The sequence below is a fragment of the Kwoniella shivajii genome, chromosome 1, assembly GCF_035658355.1.
Source record: "Kwoniella shivajii chromosome 1, complete sequence".
NCBI classification, from domain to species: Eukaryota; Fungi; Basidiomycota; class Tremellomycetes; order Tremellales; family Cryptococcaceae; genus Kwoniella; species Kwoniella shivajii.
In genome coordinates this window covers 266,103-277,707 of record NC_085908.1, presented here as the reverse complement: position 1 = coordinate 277,707, position 11,605 = coordinate 266,103, and the positions used below count along the sequence as shown (strand labels likewise).

The following is an 11,605-nucleotide window of genomic DNA, read 5'->3' as shown; positions in this document are numbered from 1 at the left end:
ACCGTCCTAAACATGCAGTATCAACTGTACCGCGGTGGGCGGACATAGACCTACGGGCAAGGTGTGACATGTCATTGTTCATTCATTTTCCCGGGTGACACCTCATGATCCATCCATTCCATCCATTCCATCATGTCCCTTTCCCCAGCCAAGGCGATGCTCATCACCCACTGCCTTGCGTCCTCTCGTCTTGAGAGATTCAATGGGCATTTCGGTAGTCTTGGCTACCGCTAAACTATCTAAGTCGTGTTGAGTAACTCGCTCGAGCCGGTTGGAGCTATAGAAGCTGGATTATCACCGTGGCTTCCTCTCAGACTCTTCCCTCTACCTTGATCTTTTCCTGAACAGTACCATTGAAAGTATAGCTGATACCGCGTTTTGCTTCTCCAAAATTACAGTAAATAGACTATCACAATGTGAGTTGGCCGGTAGCGCATCTTCTCCCATCATGAAAGCTTGAACTGACCTTTTATATCGCAGGGAGGACGAAGTTGCCGCCTTGGTCATTGACAATGGTTCCGGTATGTGTAAAGCTGGTTTCGCCGGTGACGATGCTCCCCGAGCTGTTTTCCCGTAAGTAGACTGGAAGTCTCAGATCAATGCGAAAAGCTGTGCTGATAAGCATTCAACAGTTCCATCGTCGGTCGACCCCGACACCAAGGTGTAATGGTTGGTATGGGTCAAAAAGACTCTTACGTTGGGTGAGTATCATCTCTCATATGGTACTTGTATGCAGTGCTAAGACTGATCGTTGGCTCAATAGTGACGAGGCTCAATCCAAACGAGGTATCCTTACCCTTAAATACCCCATTGAGCACGGTATCGTTACCAACTGGGATGACATGGAAAAGATTTGGCACCACACCTTCTACAACGAACTTCGAGTAGCTCCCGAGGAACACCCCGTCTTACTTACCGAAGCTCCTCTTAACCCTAAACAAAACAGAGAGAAGATGACTCAGATCATGTTCGAGACCTTCAACGCTCCAGCATTCTACGTTTCTATCCAAGCCGTTCTTTCCCTTTACGCTTCCGGTCGAACCACCGGTATTGTTTTGGACTCTGGTGATGGTGTTTCCCACACTGTACCAATCTACGAAGGTTTCTCCCTTCCTCACGCTATTCTTCGATTGGATCTTGCCGGTCGAGATTTGACTGATTACCTCGTCAAGATTCTTATGGAGCGAGGTTACCCCTTCACCACTTCCGCTGAACGAGAAATCGTCCGAGACATCAAGGAGAAACTTTGTTACGTCGCCCTTGACTTTGAGCAAGAACTCCAAACCGCTGCTCAATCATCTCAACTTGAGAAGTCTTACGAACTTCCTGACGGTCAAGTTATCACCATCGGAAACGAACGATTCAGATGTCCTGAAGCTCTCTTCCAACCTTCATTCCTTGGTCTCGAATCTGCTGGTATTCACGAAACCACTTACAACTCTATCATGAAGTGTGATTTGGATATTAGAAAAGACCTTTACGGTAACATCGTCATGTCTGGTGGTACCACCATGTACAACGGTATTGCCGACCGAATGCAAAAGGAAATCACTGCTCTTGCCCCTTCATCTATGAAAGTCAAGATTGTTTCTCCCCCCGAGCGAAAATACTCTGGTAAGTGAAAACAATACACATCGGAATCATTACTTTGGGATCGCTCAAGCTGACTATTTCTACTATTTTCAGTCTGGATCGGTGGTTCTATTCTTGCTTCTCTTTCCACTTTCCAACAAATGTGGATCGCCAAGTCCGAATACGACGAATCTGGACCTTCCATCGTCCACCGAAAATGTTTCTAAGCGTGAGGTGCGGATTAAAAGAATTGGTTGGTTTACTGTGAGTGTTGATGGTTCGCGTTCAGTTCGACATGAGTAGACTTGTTATACTGATAATCACTTTTCCAGACCCTCGAAAGACTTGGGAGGAAATTGTATTGTCGGAAAGAGTGGTTTTAAACTGGATCAATTCTTATACTTTTCTCTATTTCTTTTTGAACTTACTTTAAAAACTATATGTGTGAACGAAAAATGAATTTTGATGCCGAATAGTTTGTTTAATAAGTGTTTCACCTACTTGACCTGTTTGAGTGTCGATGTTGCGCAAACAGCGTTGAAGAGAGCGCTGTCTCTAGGATTTATCTGACCTACTAACTGATTGTATGATCATGCAAGAAGATGGAAGATGTTTACCCCAGATATGTGTGGCACTTTTGTCCCATTTCCCAGTTACTACTGCAAGCGGTAAAATCAGACTGATTGTTAAGAAGTTAAGCGAAAAGATAAGAAGATCATCGCAAAGTGGGAGGATTCACAAAGGTATGGGATGGGGGATACTTCAAGACATCCTTCATCTGTAACAAACATATCAACTTACAATCACAAGTATATCCTTCAAATCTCAACATATATATAAACAGTGATATAAATCAGAAAAATGGGATTCGCACAATCAGTAGTGTTGGGATCATGTTCCTTTGTATTAGGGATGGTATTTGTCTGTCAAGTGGTGAGTTGTTATGGTTTTGTTCTGTTCTGTTCTGTTTTTGATATCCCTAGTTATTTGAGGTCTCCTCTTCCTGATCGAGGGAACATTGTGCTAATGAGAGGAGTTTGTATTTTCTGCGTTTGTGCAGGTCGATATACCATTACTTTACATGCCAGTAACGGATGAAGCTATTCAAAATGCTTATACGTTTTATGAAATTTGGTGGGAAGCTCCAGGTGCAGTCAAGGTGAGTTAGTTGAATGAATGAATGCTTGAATGCTTTTCAGATATCTTCATTTGGTTTGTGTAATCGTAGTCATCACCAAATCTATTTTCATTGATGAGCTAAGCTAAGCTGAGCTGAGCTGAGCTGAGCTGAACTGAGCTGAGCTGAGCTGAACTGAGCTGAGCTGAGCTGAACTGACGGTGCGGAATGAATATAGGCCTTGTTCCATGTAGCGTTGGGTTTACCTCTCGTCGCTTTATTAGTGAAACTTCATAAATGGAATGAAAGCGCAATGTTCTTTGATGGAAGTTCTATCGGTGAGTTGTCATTGTCATCAGAGAGAGCAGCACCCATAACAGTATCAGTATCAGTGAAAAGAAATACAAGGGAATAAGGCTGCTGACTGTTAATCAAATCGTGATTACGCTTTAATCATTAGCTATGCACACTGCTACTATCGTTTTATATTTGACTGTTCATATTCAAAGTTTAAGAACATTCCGTGAGTTTTATCATTTTATCATTCTATCATTCTATATTGTATCATTGTATCATATCTTGGATTTTGATCAACATCTCTTCCTACTTGTTACTTGCCTTTCCCCGATTCCTTTCTTCCTGTCTCGGATCAATACCTACCAAAAACATTTAACTGTCATATCGCAATATCCCTTTCTTAAAAAAAAAAAGGCTCTCAAGTCATCAGCTAATCTTTGCGTGCGTGCGTGTGTATGTAAACCCACCTCGTTTAGTTCCAGAATCAACGACCACAACTACGTATTCGATCTTACCCGTTCCTCCACCACGAGAAATCGCTCCTACCGAATCGGAGAAAGTGGAAGCTGTCAGAGTATTATCGGCTGCCAATGCCCTCGTTGGTCTTTTGACCGTGGGCGTAATCGGAATGCAAATCGGTCAGGAATACGCTAGGAGACAGGAAGAGAGAGAACAAAAAGCAATTGATGTCACGGTCGTCGAAGGTAAAAAAGATCAATAAACCAATCTGACATGAAGGGGATTAAAAGATCCTGAAGAATCAAGTGGTGGGAAGTCGACCTTTTACATTTGCTTCTGGAAGAGGAGGTGGAAATGGAAACAATTGGAAGTGGATGTGGAAGTGGAAATGGGAGTGAAAGTGGAAGTGGAAGTGGAAGTGGAAGTGGAAGTGGAAGTGGAAGTGGAAGTGGAAGTGGAAGTGGAAGTGGAAGTGGAAGTGGAAGTGGAAGTGGAAGTGGAAGTGGAAGTGGAAGTGGAAGTGGATGTGATTGGAAAATCGTGGTGAAGAATTGGCCAGAGCGTGGTGGGCTCTACCCTCGAACTTGAACTGGTAAGCTCATTGATTGATCAAATGAGGTATCAGGCCGAGGGAATGAGGAGTAGAAATAAAATTATAGTACACCTACAAGTAATTTATGTTGTTTTGATCGTCAACATCTGAGAAATCTTATTCTAATATGTTACAAGCTTATGCATTATACTATAACCGTAATACTTTTCAACATGGCCACTACTTGAATTGAACCAACGATGATGATACATAATAATATACAACAATGCTTTGTGGGTTCATAATTTGATGGTCTTACTACTAAATGAGTATCCTCTTCTCTCCTTATCATTCACTAACATGCCACGATGTCTCCATTCTCCCGTAGGTAGACTAAACTCTGTACAGATGAACTTCTTCATCCCATGCTGCACTAGCTAATAAACCAGGATCGAATAAAGCCCAATTAATACCCATAACGAATTCAGTATGTTCCGAATGGACATGTATTGGATTTGGGCTATTGATATTCCATCTATGTTGAGTGACAAGTGACCAGTGACAAGTGATGAAGAAGGATTTAGACAGTCAATATATATATTATGTTTGCTTGAAATGAGTGGACAGAGTATATCCTTGTGAAGTACTTACACTTTACAAGTCATATCATATCCTGTACTAGCTATTATATCTCTTTTATGAGGAGACCAAGCGATTTTCCTAGTGGCTAAATGATGTTTACCAATTTGCCTTCCATTTCTTTCTATATTTCCATTTACGTTATTACTGACCGATCTCATATCCCACAGTTTGATCGAACCATTTTTATCAGATGAAGCCAATAGATTGGGATCGTATTTATTCCAATCACAAGATAAGATCTCAATTGGATTTCCAAAACCTCCTCCTGTACCTGTACTTATTCCAGCTGGAATACTCAATGCTGGTTTAGCCACAGAAGCTGAAGCTGAAGCGGATGATGATGACGATGAGGATGAGGAGGATTGAGAACGAAGATCGAATATATTGATCAAGCCGTCAGAAGAACAAGTAGCTAGTATAGAAGGTGAATGAGGTGAAAATGTAGCATTATATATTTGACCTTGATGAGCTTGTATTGTCAATAGAGATGTTGATCTTGATGATGTCCACTACGAGAGATTGATCTTGTCAGCGAACGATCAACGATTGATCTGATTAGCCATTTCTGATCGGATACCATTCACGCAGAGGTGAAAGAGAAAGGCCCGAAATACAAGTTGTTGACGACTCACTATCTTGATCGTCTGATCCCATGAACTAGTTACAAAAGTATCTTTTTGTAAATTATTCCATTCTATTGACATTATCTCCGCTGAATGTTCGTGCCATGATTTGATTGGAAGGCCCTATCGATGTCCCCAAGTATCAGTGTTACGGCCATGTACCGTCCAACAGAGAGTTGAAGTGAAATGGGACAGGAATTATGAATCTATCAAATCCTTGAGGATGATGAACGATAACACTTACCTCTAAAGTAACATCGAACATTTTGATCGCACCATTTCCACAAGCAGCTACGATTTGATTTCTTTTCTTTCCCAAATAGCAAATGGCAAATATCAAAAGTCAGACATCAGATGTCAGATTCGGCTAAATCAGCTACACATACTACTACTATTGTAACAACGATACAGGAATTAGATTATACACTACTCACTCATGCGATTCACTCCATGCAATATCAAAAACACAATCTCTAGTCTCAAAGTATCTAACCAATTTCAATCCTCCAGGTATATTTGGATCTAAATCGATTATGTGTATTCTACCATTTCCAACTAATCCAAAATTCGCTCCTGATGCCAAAGCTAATCGATTTTCGAAATACGGCGAGAACGATATGTTGTGATGTGAGAATTGAGGAGTCTTCAATCGCAGATAAGGTCTTGACGTATTCATATTGATAAATGATATACCCTCAGTATAATAGTGAGCATCATATGGTCTACCCCACTGTTGGTCGCTGTATAGTTGCTCGATATGCAAATGGGAAATGAGATGAAGGGGGATGTTTTTGAACCGGGTAATAGCATAGACGGGGGGTTATGTCCCATAGTGGATTTGATTCCGTCTTCGATTGTTGATACTCACTTGTTCCCAAAATTCCTTTCCTCGATTAAACATGTTTACTTGAATTTACAGACATTAACTCTCCAATACCATATCATAACTCTCGCTATCATCGTTGTTGCTCATCACACAGCACGATGCCTCCTTCCCCAGGCAAGATCCATTCCCTACCAGGTAAGTCTTTCTCCTGTTCTACTTGTGCTCTCACACCGTCAATACTGAACATGCTAACGTGTTTTTAAACTTTCCTCATCCTTTCGAACGCGTCAACAAAACTTTTTCCTCTTTCATGTTCCCGCTGTATGTATGACCGTTACCACAACAGTGAAAGTATTATACAATATCGACACATCCACTCAATCATACCTCACGATACTACACGATCGTCAAGATGTATATGTGCATCCAGGATCATCGGCTGGTACTATCAGCGGGAATGGAAGTGAAGGTTCGTTGGGTAGTTGTACGTTGAAATCTGTAGCTCGGGGAATATGTTTTGCGAGGTAAGTATTCCTAAAGCTCAATTCGAAATTTATCTTCCTCCAACCGTTCATGATCTAGTATAAGGTGCACCTCAATCTTACTGACTCTCTTTGTTGTGTCAGTCCCGAATGTATACCAAATACAACATCGCTAGATTTCTCAGTGTACAATCTGGATCCAACAACGCATCGACCTTCTTCTGCCAGAGCATTTCCAAATCCGAATTCACCTGGTTTTGGATCTGGAGATGCATCTTCCAATACATTGTCATGGACAGGAAGAGGCTTTCTATCTTGGGTATTGAGTGAAAACGGAATAGGAACAACTCTGATAAAAGGAAGATTAGTAAGAGAATATGAATTTTCGAATATACATTTCGCTCCTGAAGGTGGATTAGAAGGTCTGATGGCTGCCGCAGCTTCTTCCGGAAATGGAAATGGCAATGGGCATGGAGAAAGTGATATGGAAGATTTGGATGGAAAAGGTTGGGGATTAGAAGTTGGTATAAGTCTAAGACAATTAAACCCAGATGGTAAAATTGAATTTCAAAGTAAGAAAGAATTTCAAGATATGCTTTCAAAAGGAAAATCAAATTCAAATTCAACTTCAACTTCTATTACGGCTTCCTCTCCAATCAGATCAACGACAAATACGGCTGGTCCATCAAATTCTGCTAGTACACCTATACCAGTACCTAGATCCTCACCTTTAATCAATAGTACACATAGGTTCAACGGAGGTACACCACATATAACTGGAACTCCGCAACCTGGACTTTCAGCTTCTTCGACTGCTACGATAAGACCTTTGATCCAGCATCCAACACCTGTCCCCATCAATCACCAAAATCATTCTTCTTCCAGACCATCTTCATCGTTATCCCATCGTCCATCTTCTTCCTCAATGCCCCCGTCATCCTTGCCTGCTCTTCCGTCAAGCTCGAATTTACCTTCAAGCAGACCTTCTTCGTCAACAGGTGAATCTCGGCAATCACAACCGCAACCGCAAGCACCGCGACCTCTTCCTCAATCACAATCCCAGTCTCAACCACAGCCCCCTATGAAAACACACAAACCAGCGCGAGCTGAACACACTCAAGCACATGCGCAGCTGCAAGCTGGTCCTTCACAAGCACGTAATAGGGAAGTAACACCGCCACCTATACCAAGATCGAAATCACCACCACCTTCAACACCGTCTCGTGCAAAATTGCATGCTTTGTTAAGAGCAGACGGAATGATGTCACCTGATCTCGCGAGACATTTAGCTTCTAATCCTGTTTTACTCAATCTACTCAAAGCTGTACCGACGAATTCGAACGCTTTGACTGCTCTAAGGAATATAACGGGTATCAACAAATCACCTCATGACAAGATCAAGAAAGGATCGGGATCGGCATTAGCTTCAGCTTCAATTCTAGACGATGATAAAGAAAGAGATAATAGTCCAGAAGCTACAACACCAACTCCATCTGCTCCACCTCTCCTTACCCCAAGTAAGATGACGAGAAATATGACGGAAGGTTGTTGTAATTGTGGGACGATGACTAGTAGTTGCTGGAGAACCAAAAAGATGAAAGACGGGACTCCCAGAAAAGTTTGCGATGGTGAGTGTTATCTTGTTTATACAGCTCATTCTGGAACGAGAGTCCGCCTTTATCTACGATTCACTCCCGTTTTGTCGCTCGATCGACCGTGCAACGATTCTCTATGCTAACGTACACCCCATGAACTTAGATTGCGGATTGTACTTCAACGAGTATAAGAAGATGCGTCCGCCTGAATTATGGAATCAACCTTTCAAACAAGGATCATCATCTACTTCTACGAATGAGCCCAAACGTAAACTCGCTCATGGGCACGAGATAATAAACGATGGTCCAGCGTCTGGGCTACGTTCCTCACCAAGATTGAATCGTACGAACTCAGATAAGGATACACATACACTGTCCAGTACAGGAATATCAACATCTGCATCCATGTCATCTGCAACATCATCGATGATGAATATACAACCTGATTCACCTAGGAAAAGACAGAAAATCAAAGCTCCACCGCCACCAAGTCCTAGAAGAGCAACAAGAGCAAGTGTAAGAGAAGGTACAAGTGCAACTGGAAGTGATTTCGGTGCGGAAGTATTTGGGTTTTCACCTAATACATCCATTTTCGGTACTTCTCCTGCAGTACCTCTACAACAACAAGATTCGTTTGGCACTGTCATGTCAGGAATGATCAATCAGCAATCCACATCTCAAACCGGATTTAATAACATCAATGATAATAACAATAATAATGTCATACATAATGGAAATGGTATAACACCCAATGGAAATGAATTATTATCGACACCTATAGATCCTCAACATGATATTGACATAAATGCCTTTTTGGCACAAATGGATTCTTCAACTGAAGGTGGATTCAATCTCGATAATCTATTCAATGGTCTAGGTGATGGAATGGGTGTTGAATTAAGTCAGGAAATGCAAGATCTACTTAATGGTTGGGAAACTCAATTGAATGATCCAAACTTATTAGGAAATTTGGATATGTCATTACTAGGTGATGGCAGTGCTAATAGTAATAGTAATGGTCATGGATTGGAAAACACCGGTGGGCATTCGATAGGGATGGGCTATACGTCGAATGGGAATACCGGGACTGGATCGTGAACAAGTAAAGTACGGGAGTTGGGTGAGAAGGGAATAAATCGTGTAACTTGTTGTATTGGTGGGTGCTTTTCCCTTAATTTTTGATGAAAAGTGATATAGAATCTCCCGTCTTGCCATAGTAAAATGTGCACTGTTGTAGTATCAATACACGATTCAAGTGTAATCTGATGACGAGGGAAATGGCTATAATCTAAAATGCATAGGGTGTAGACGTATATTACATACAGCTGGGATCGTATCTGAACGAGACCGGAGGTCATTCTAAGGCGGCAAAAACAAACAGAGCCGACCCAGCATTCAAGTTTGATTGAGTGGATGAGGCAGTGAATGGCCAAACTATTTTTCAAGGCATCAAGATCTCTTATGGACTGAGTGATCTTCCAAAGTAAGTCCATCAGCGACTTCACTCAAATCGCTTGTAAGCATGTTTCTCATATTCGATGATCTTCTTGGTTCGTCTCTTGGGTCTGTTGATCAGAAATCGCAACGAGTCAGCTGAGCGAACTGAATTCGAGTCGAGATTGACGGAAGAAACTTACAAGACAGGTTGTCTGGGTTCGATCAATGCTCTCTTTTGCAAAGCCATGAATCTATCTTTGAACAAGTTTCCTTCGGGCTATAAATTGGGGAAATTTTTTAGTAAAGGGATTTCATAACGTGATACATGAATCAATGACCAGTCAAGGGGGGTTGGGTATTCAGAACTCACTTTGACTTGTCTTAAGCTTTCAGCTAAATCCTCACCTAACTGAACTTCCACTCTTTTTTTACCGACTCTGTATTTTCCAACTTTTTCACCACCTTTTAAACCTAATTTTTCTTTTCGTTCTTTAGCCAGTTTAGCTTGCGATTCTTTCTCGTATTGTTCTCTCGCTTTTCTTTCCACTTCTTTTCTGAATGAATTCGAAGTCACTGATGAGACTGAATTGAGTAATTTGCGTTTTTCAATTTCGGCTTTTATATTCTGTTGTGCGATTTTATTCCTTAATGCTTTATTTCTTTGTGCTGTTGTTTTCCTCTTGCTCTGTTTTTTAAGTATTACTTCTTCGTCTTCGTTCTCGTTATCCGAAAGGTTGTGTTCACCTGGACCGACAGACATGCCTTCTGCGAACTCGGATGGTTTCCAATTAAGTTTTCTATTTTCAACGACGCCACCTAATTCTTCTACTTTTTTATCTACTTGAGCTTCTTTTCTCAAAACCTGTAATTCTTCTTCGACGGCTTTATTCATCAATTCTTGATGTGATTCCAATGAAGGGTTATACGATATTCCACCTGTTGGTATATCTGAATGTATCCCATTCGTAACATGTTCATTCAAGTAAATATCCCTTTGTTTCTTCAACGTTGATGGAACTTTAACTTTTTTAGTTAATATAGTCTCTTCCCCAAATCCACCCAATACAGTCTTCTTGAGCCTTTCTTCCTCTTCTTGTTTGACTGATTCTTCCCAAACGTCACGAGTAGTAGAAGTAGGATCTAGTTTTCTTATGTCCGCTGAAGAATTTAGCTCATCAGGGTTTAATGTTGTTTTACGTGCTATCCTCCTCAACCTTTCTTTCTCGGCTGAAGATACAACTGATTTAGGTTTCTTAGTTGATGAAGAAGATGACGAGGAGGTTTTGGATGTTAATGAAGGTACAGCTGATCGTTCAGCTAGAACAGCAAGAGATCGTAATGGTTTATGAGCACGTCTAGCTTTTTTGCCGACTGAGACAAAGACAACATGCAAATCAGCTTGGTCTCAGGACTCCTTCATATTCCGGACAGCTGACTGATTGTCCTGCTGTTATGTGATATCGAAAGAGAACGACACTCACCTTCAACATCACCAACCACATCGACAGTGAACAGCTCGTTGTTCGACTTTGATGCGACAGTACCACTATAGATCACCTTTATATCAGCTGAACATTCCTTTCTGAGCATTAGTGACTGATTTAGCTCACCCAGTGACCCTCTCTTCCTCTCTGCCCTTCTCTAAAGCTTCTTCTTCATTGGTAATATCGATATTCTTCCTCCATGCTTTCTTTCCCTTTCTTGAAGATTGACTCGTAGTTGAAGGTGCACCTAAATCTACAGCTTTCCCTTTCCCCTTCGCCTTGCTAGAAGTAGAAGGTCTTTCGTATGGTTTCGTACTTGATCTCACTGATTTGGTGGGTGCCATGATGATTATTCTCTCCTATCCGTTGCTGATACGTTCAAGAAAGCATACACATGTAGATATGAACAGGCTCAAAAAGTTCAAAATCATATATATTTATCAAAGTGGACCTGCAATCTTTCCAACTTTTTTGATTATTTTCATGATTATTTTATTTGAATTTATCCCATCTCAACCCATGTTTCCGAGGATTCAGTT

General features: G+C 41.2%; 6 protein-coding genes across 6 annotated transcripts; 4 read left to right on the top strand and 2 right to left on the bottom strand.

Annotated features, from left to right (window-relative positions):
- Positions 1-523: 523 nt before the first annotated feature.
- Positions 524-1,799, top strand: IL334_000111 (actin; the record flags this gene model as incomplete). Its single annotated transcript, XM_062931897.1, has 4 exons — positions 524-573; positions 633-701; positions 764-1,614; positions 1,687-1,799. 4 exons carry the CDS (start codon positions 524-526, stop codon positions 1,797-1,799), a joined length of 1,083 nt encoding a protein of 360 aa, XP_062787948.1.
- Positions 1,800-2,433: 634 nt separating this feature from the next.
- On the top strand, positions 2,434-3,707 carry IL334_000110 (uncharacterized protein; the record flags this gene model as incomplete). Its single annotated transcript, XM_062931896.1, has 5 exons — positions 2,434-2,505; positions 2,633-2,731; positions 2,928-3,027; positions 3,150-3,212; positions 3,463-3,707. The coding sequence occupies 5 exons, from the start codon at positions 2,434-2,436 to the stop codon at positions 3,705-3,707; spliced, it is 579 nt and encodes a 192-aa protein (XP_062787947.1).
- A 92-nt stretch (positions 3,708-3,799) lies between these two features.
- Positions 3,800-4,033, top strand: IL334_000109 (uncharacterized protein; the record flags this gene model as incomplete). The annotated part of the gene is made up of 1 exon (XM_062931895.1): positions 3,800-4,033. The coding sequence occupies one exon, from the start codon at positions 3,800-3,802 to the stop codon at positions 4,031-4,033; it is 234 nt and encodes a 77-aa protein (XP_062787946.1).
- Positions 4,034-4,370: 337 nt separating this feature from the next.
- IL334_000108 (uncharacterized protein) lies at positions 4,371-5,918 on the bottom strand (the record flags this gene model as incomplete). The annotated part of the gene is made up of 5 exons (XM_062931894.1): positions 4,371-4,512; positions 4,629-5,128; positions 5,252-5,365; positions 5,487-5,547; positions 5,677-5,918. The coding sequence occupies 5 exons, from the start codon at positions 5,916-5,918 to the stop codon at positions 4,371-4,373; spliced, it is 1,059 nt and encodes a 352-aa protein (XP_062787945.1).
- A 308-nt stretch (positions 5,919-6,226) lies between these two features.
- Positions 6,227-9,243, top strand: IL334_000107 (uncharacterized protein; the record flags this gene model as incomplete). Its single annotated transcript, XM_062931893.1, has 4 exons — positions 6,227-6,263; positions 6,415-6,592; positions 6,695-8,178; positions 8,309-9,243. The coding sequence occupies 4 exons, from the start codon at positions 6,227-6,229 to the stop codon at positions 9,241-9,243; spliced, it is 2,634 nt and encodes an 877-aa protein (XP_062787944.1).
- Positions 9,244-9,646: 403 nt separating this feature from the next.
- On the bottom strand, positions 9,647-11,410 carry IL334_000106 (uncharacterized protein; the record flags this gene model as incomplete). The annotated part of the gene is made up of 5 exons (XM_062931892.1): positions 9,647-9,710; positions 9,783-9,859; positions 9,953-10,953; positions 11,064-11,128; positions 11,193-11,410. The coding sequence occupies 5 exons, from the start codon at positions 11,408-11,410 to the stop codon at positions 9,647-9,649; spliced, it is 1,425 nt and encodes a 474-aa protein (XP_062787943.1).
- Positions 11,411-11,605: the final 195 nt, after the last annotated feature.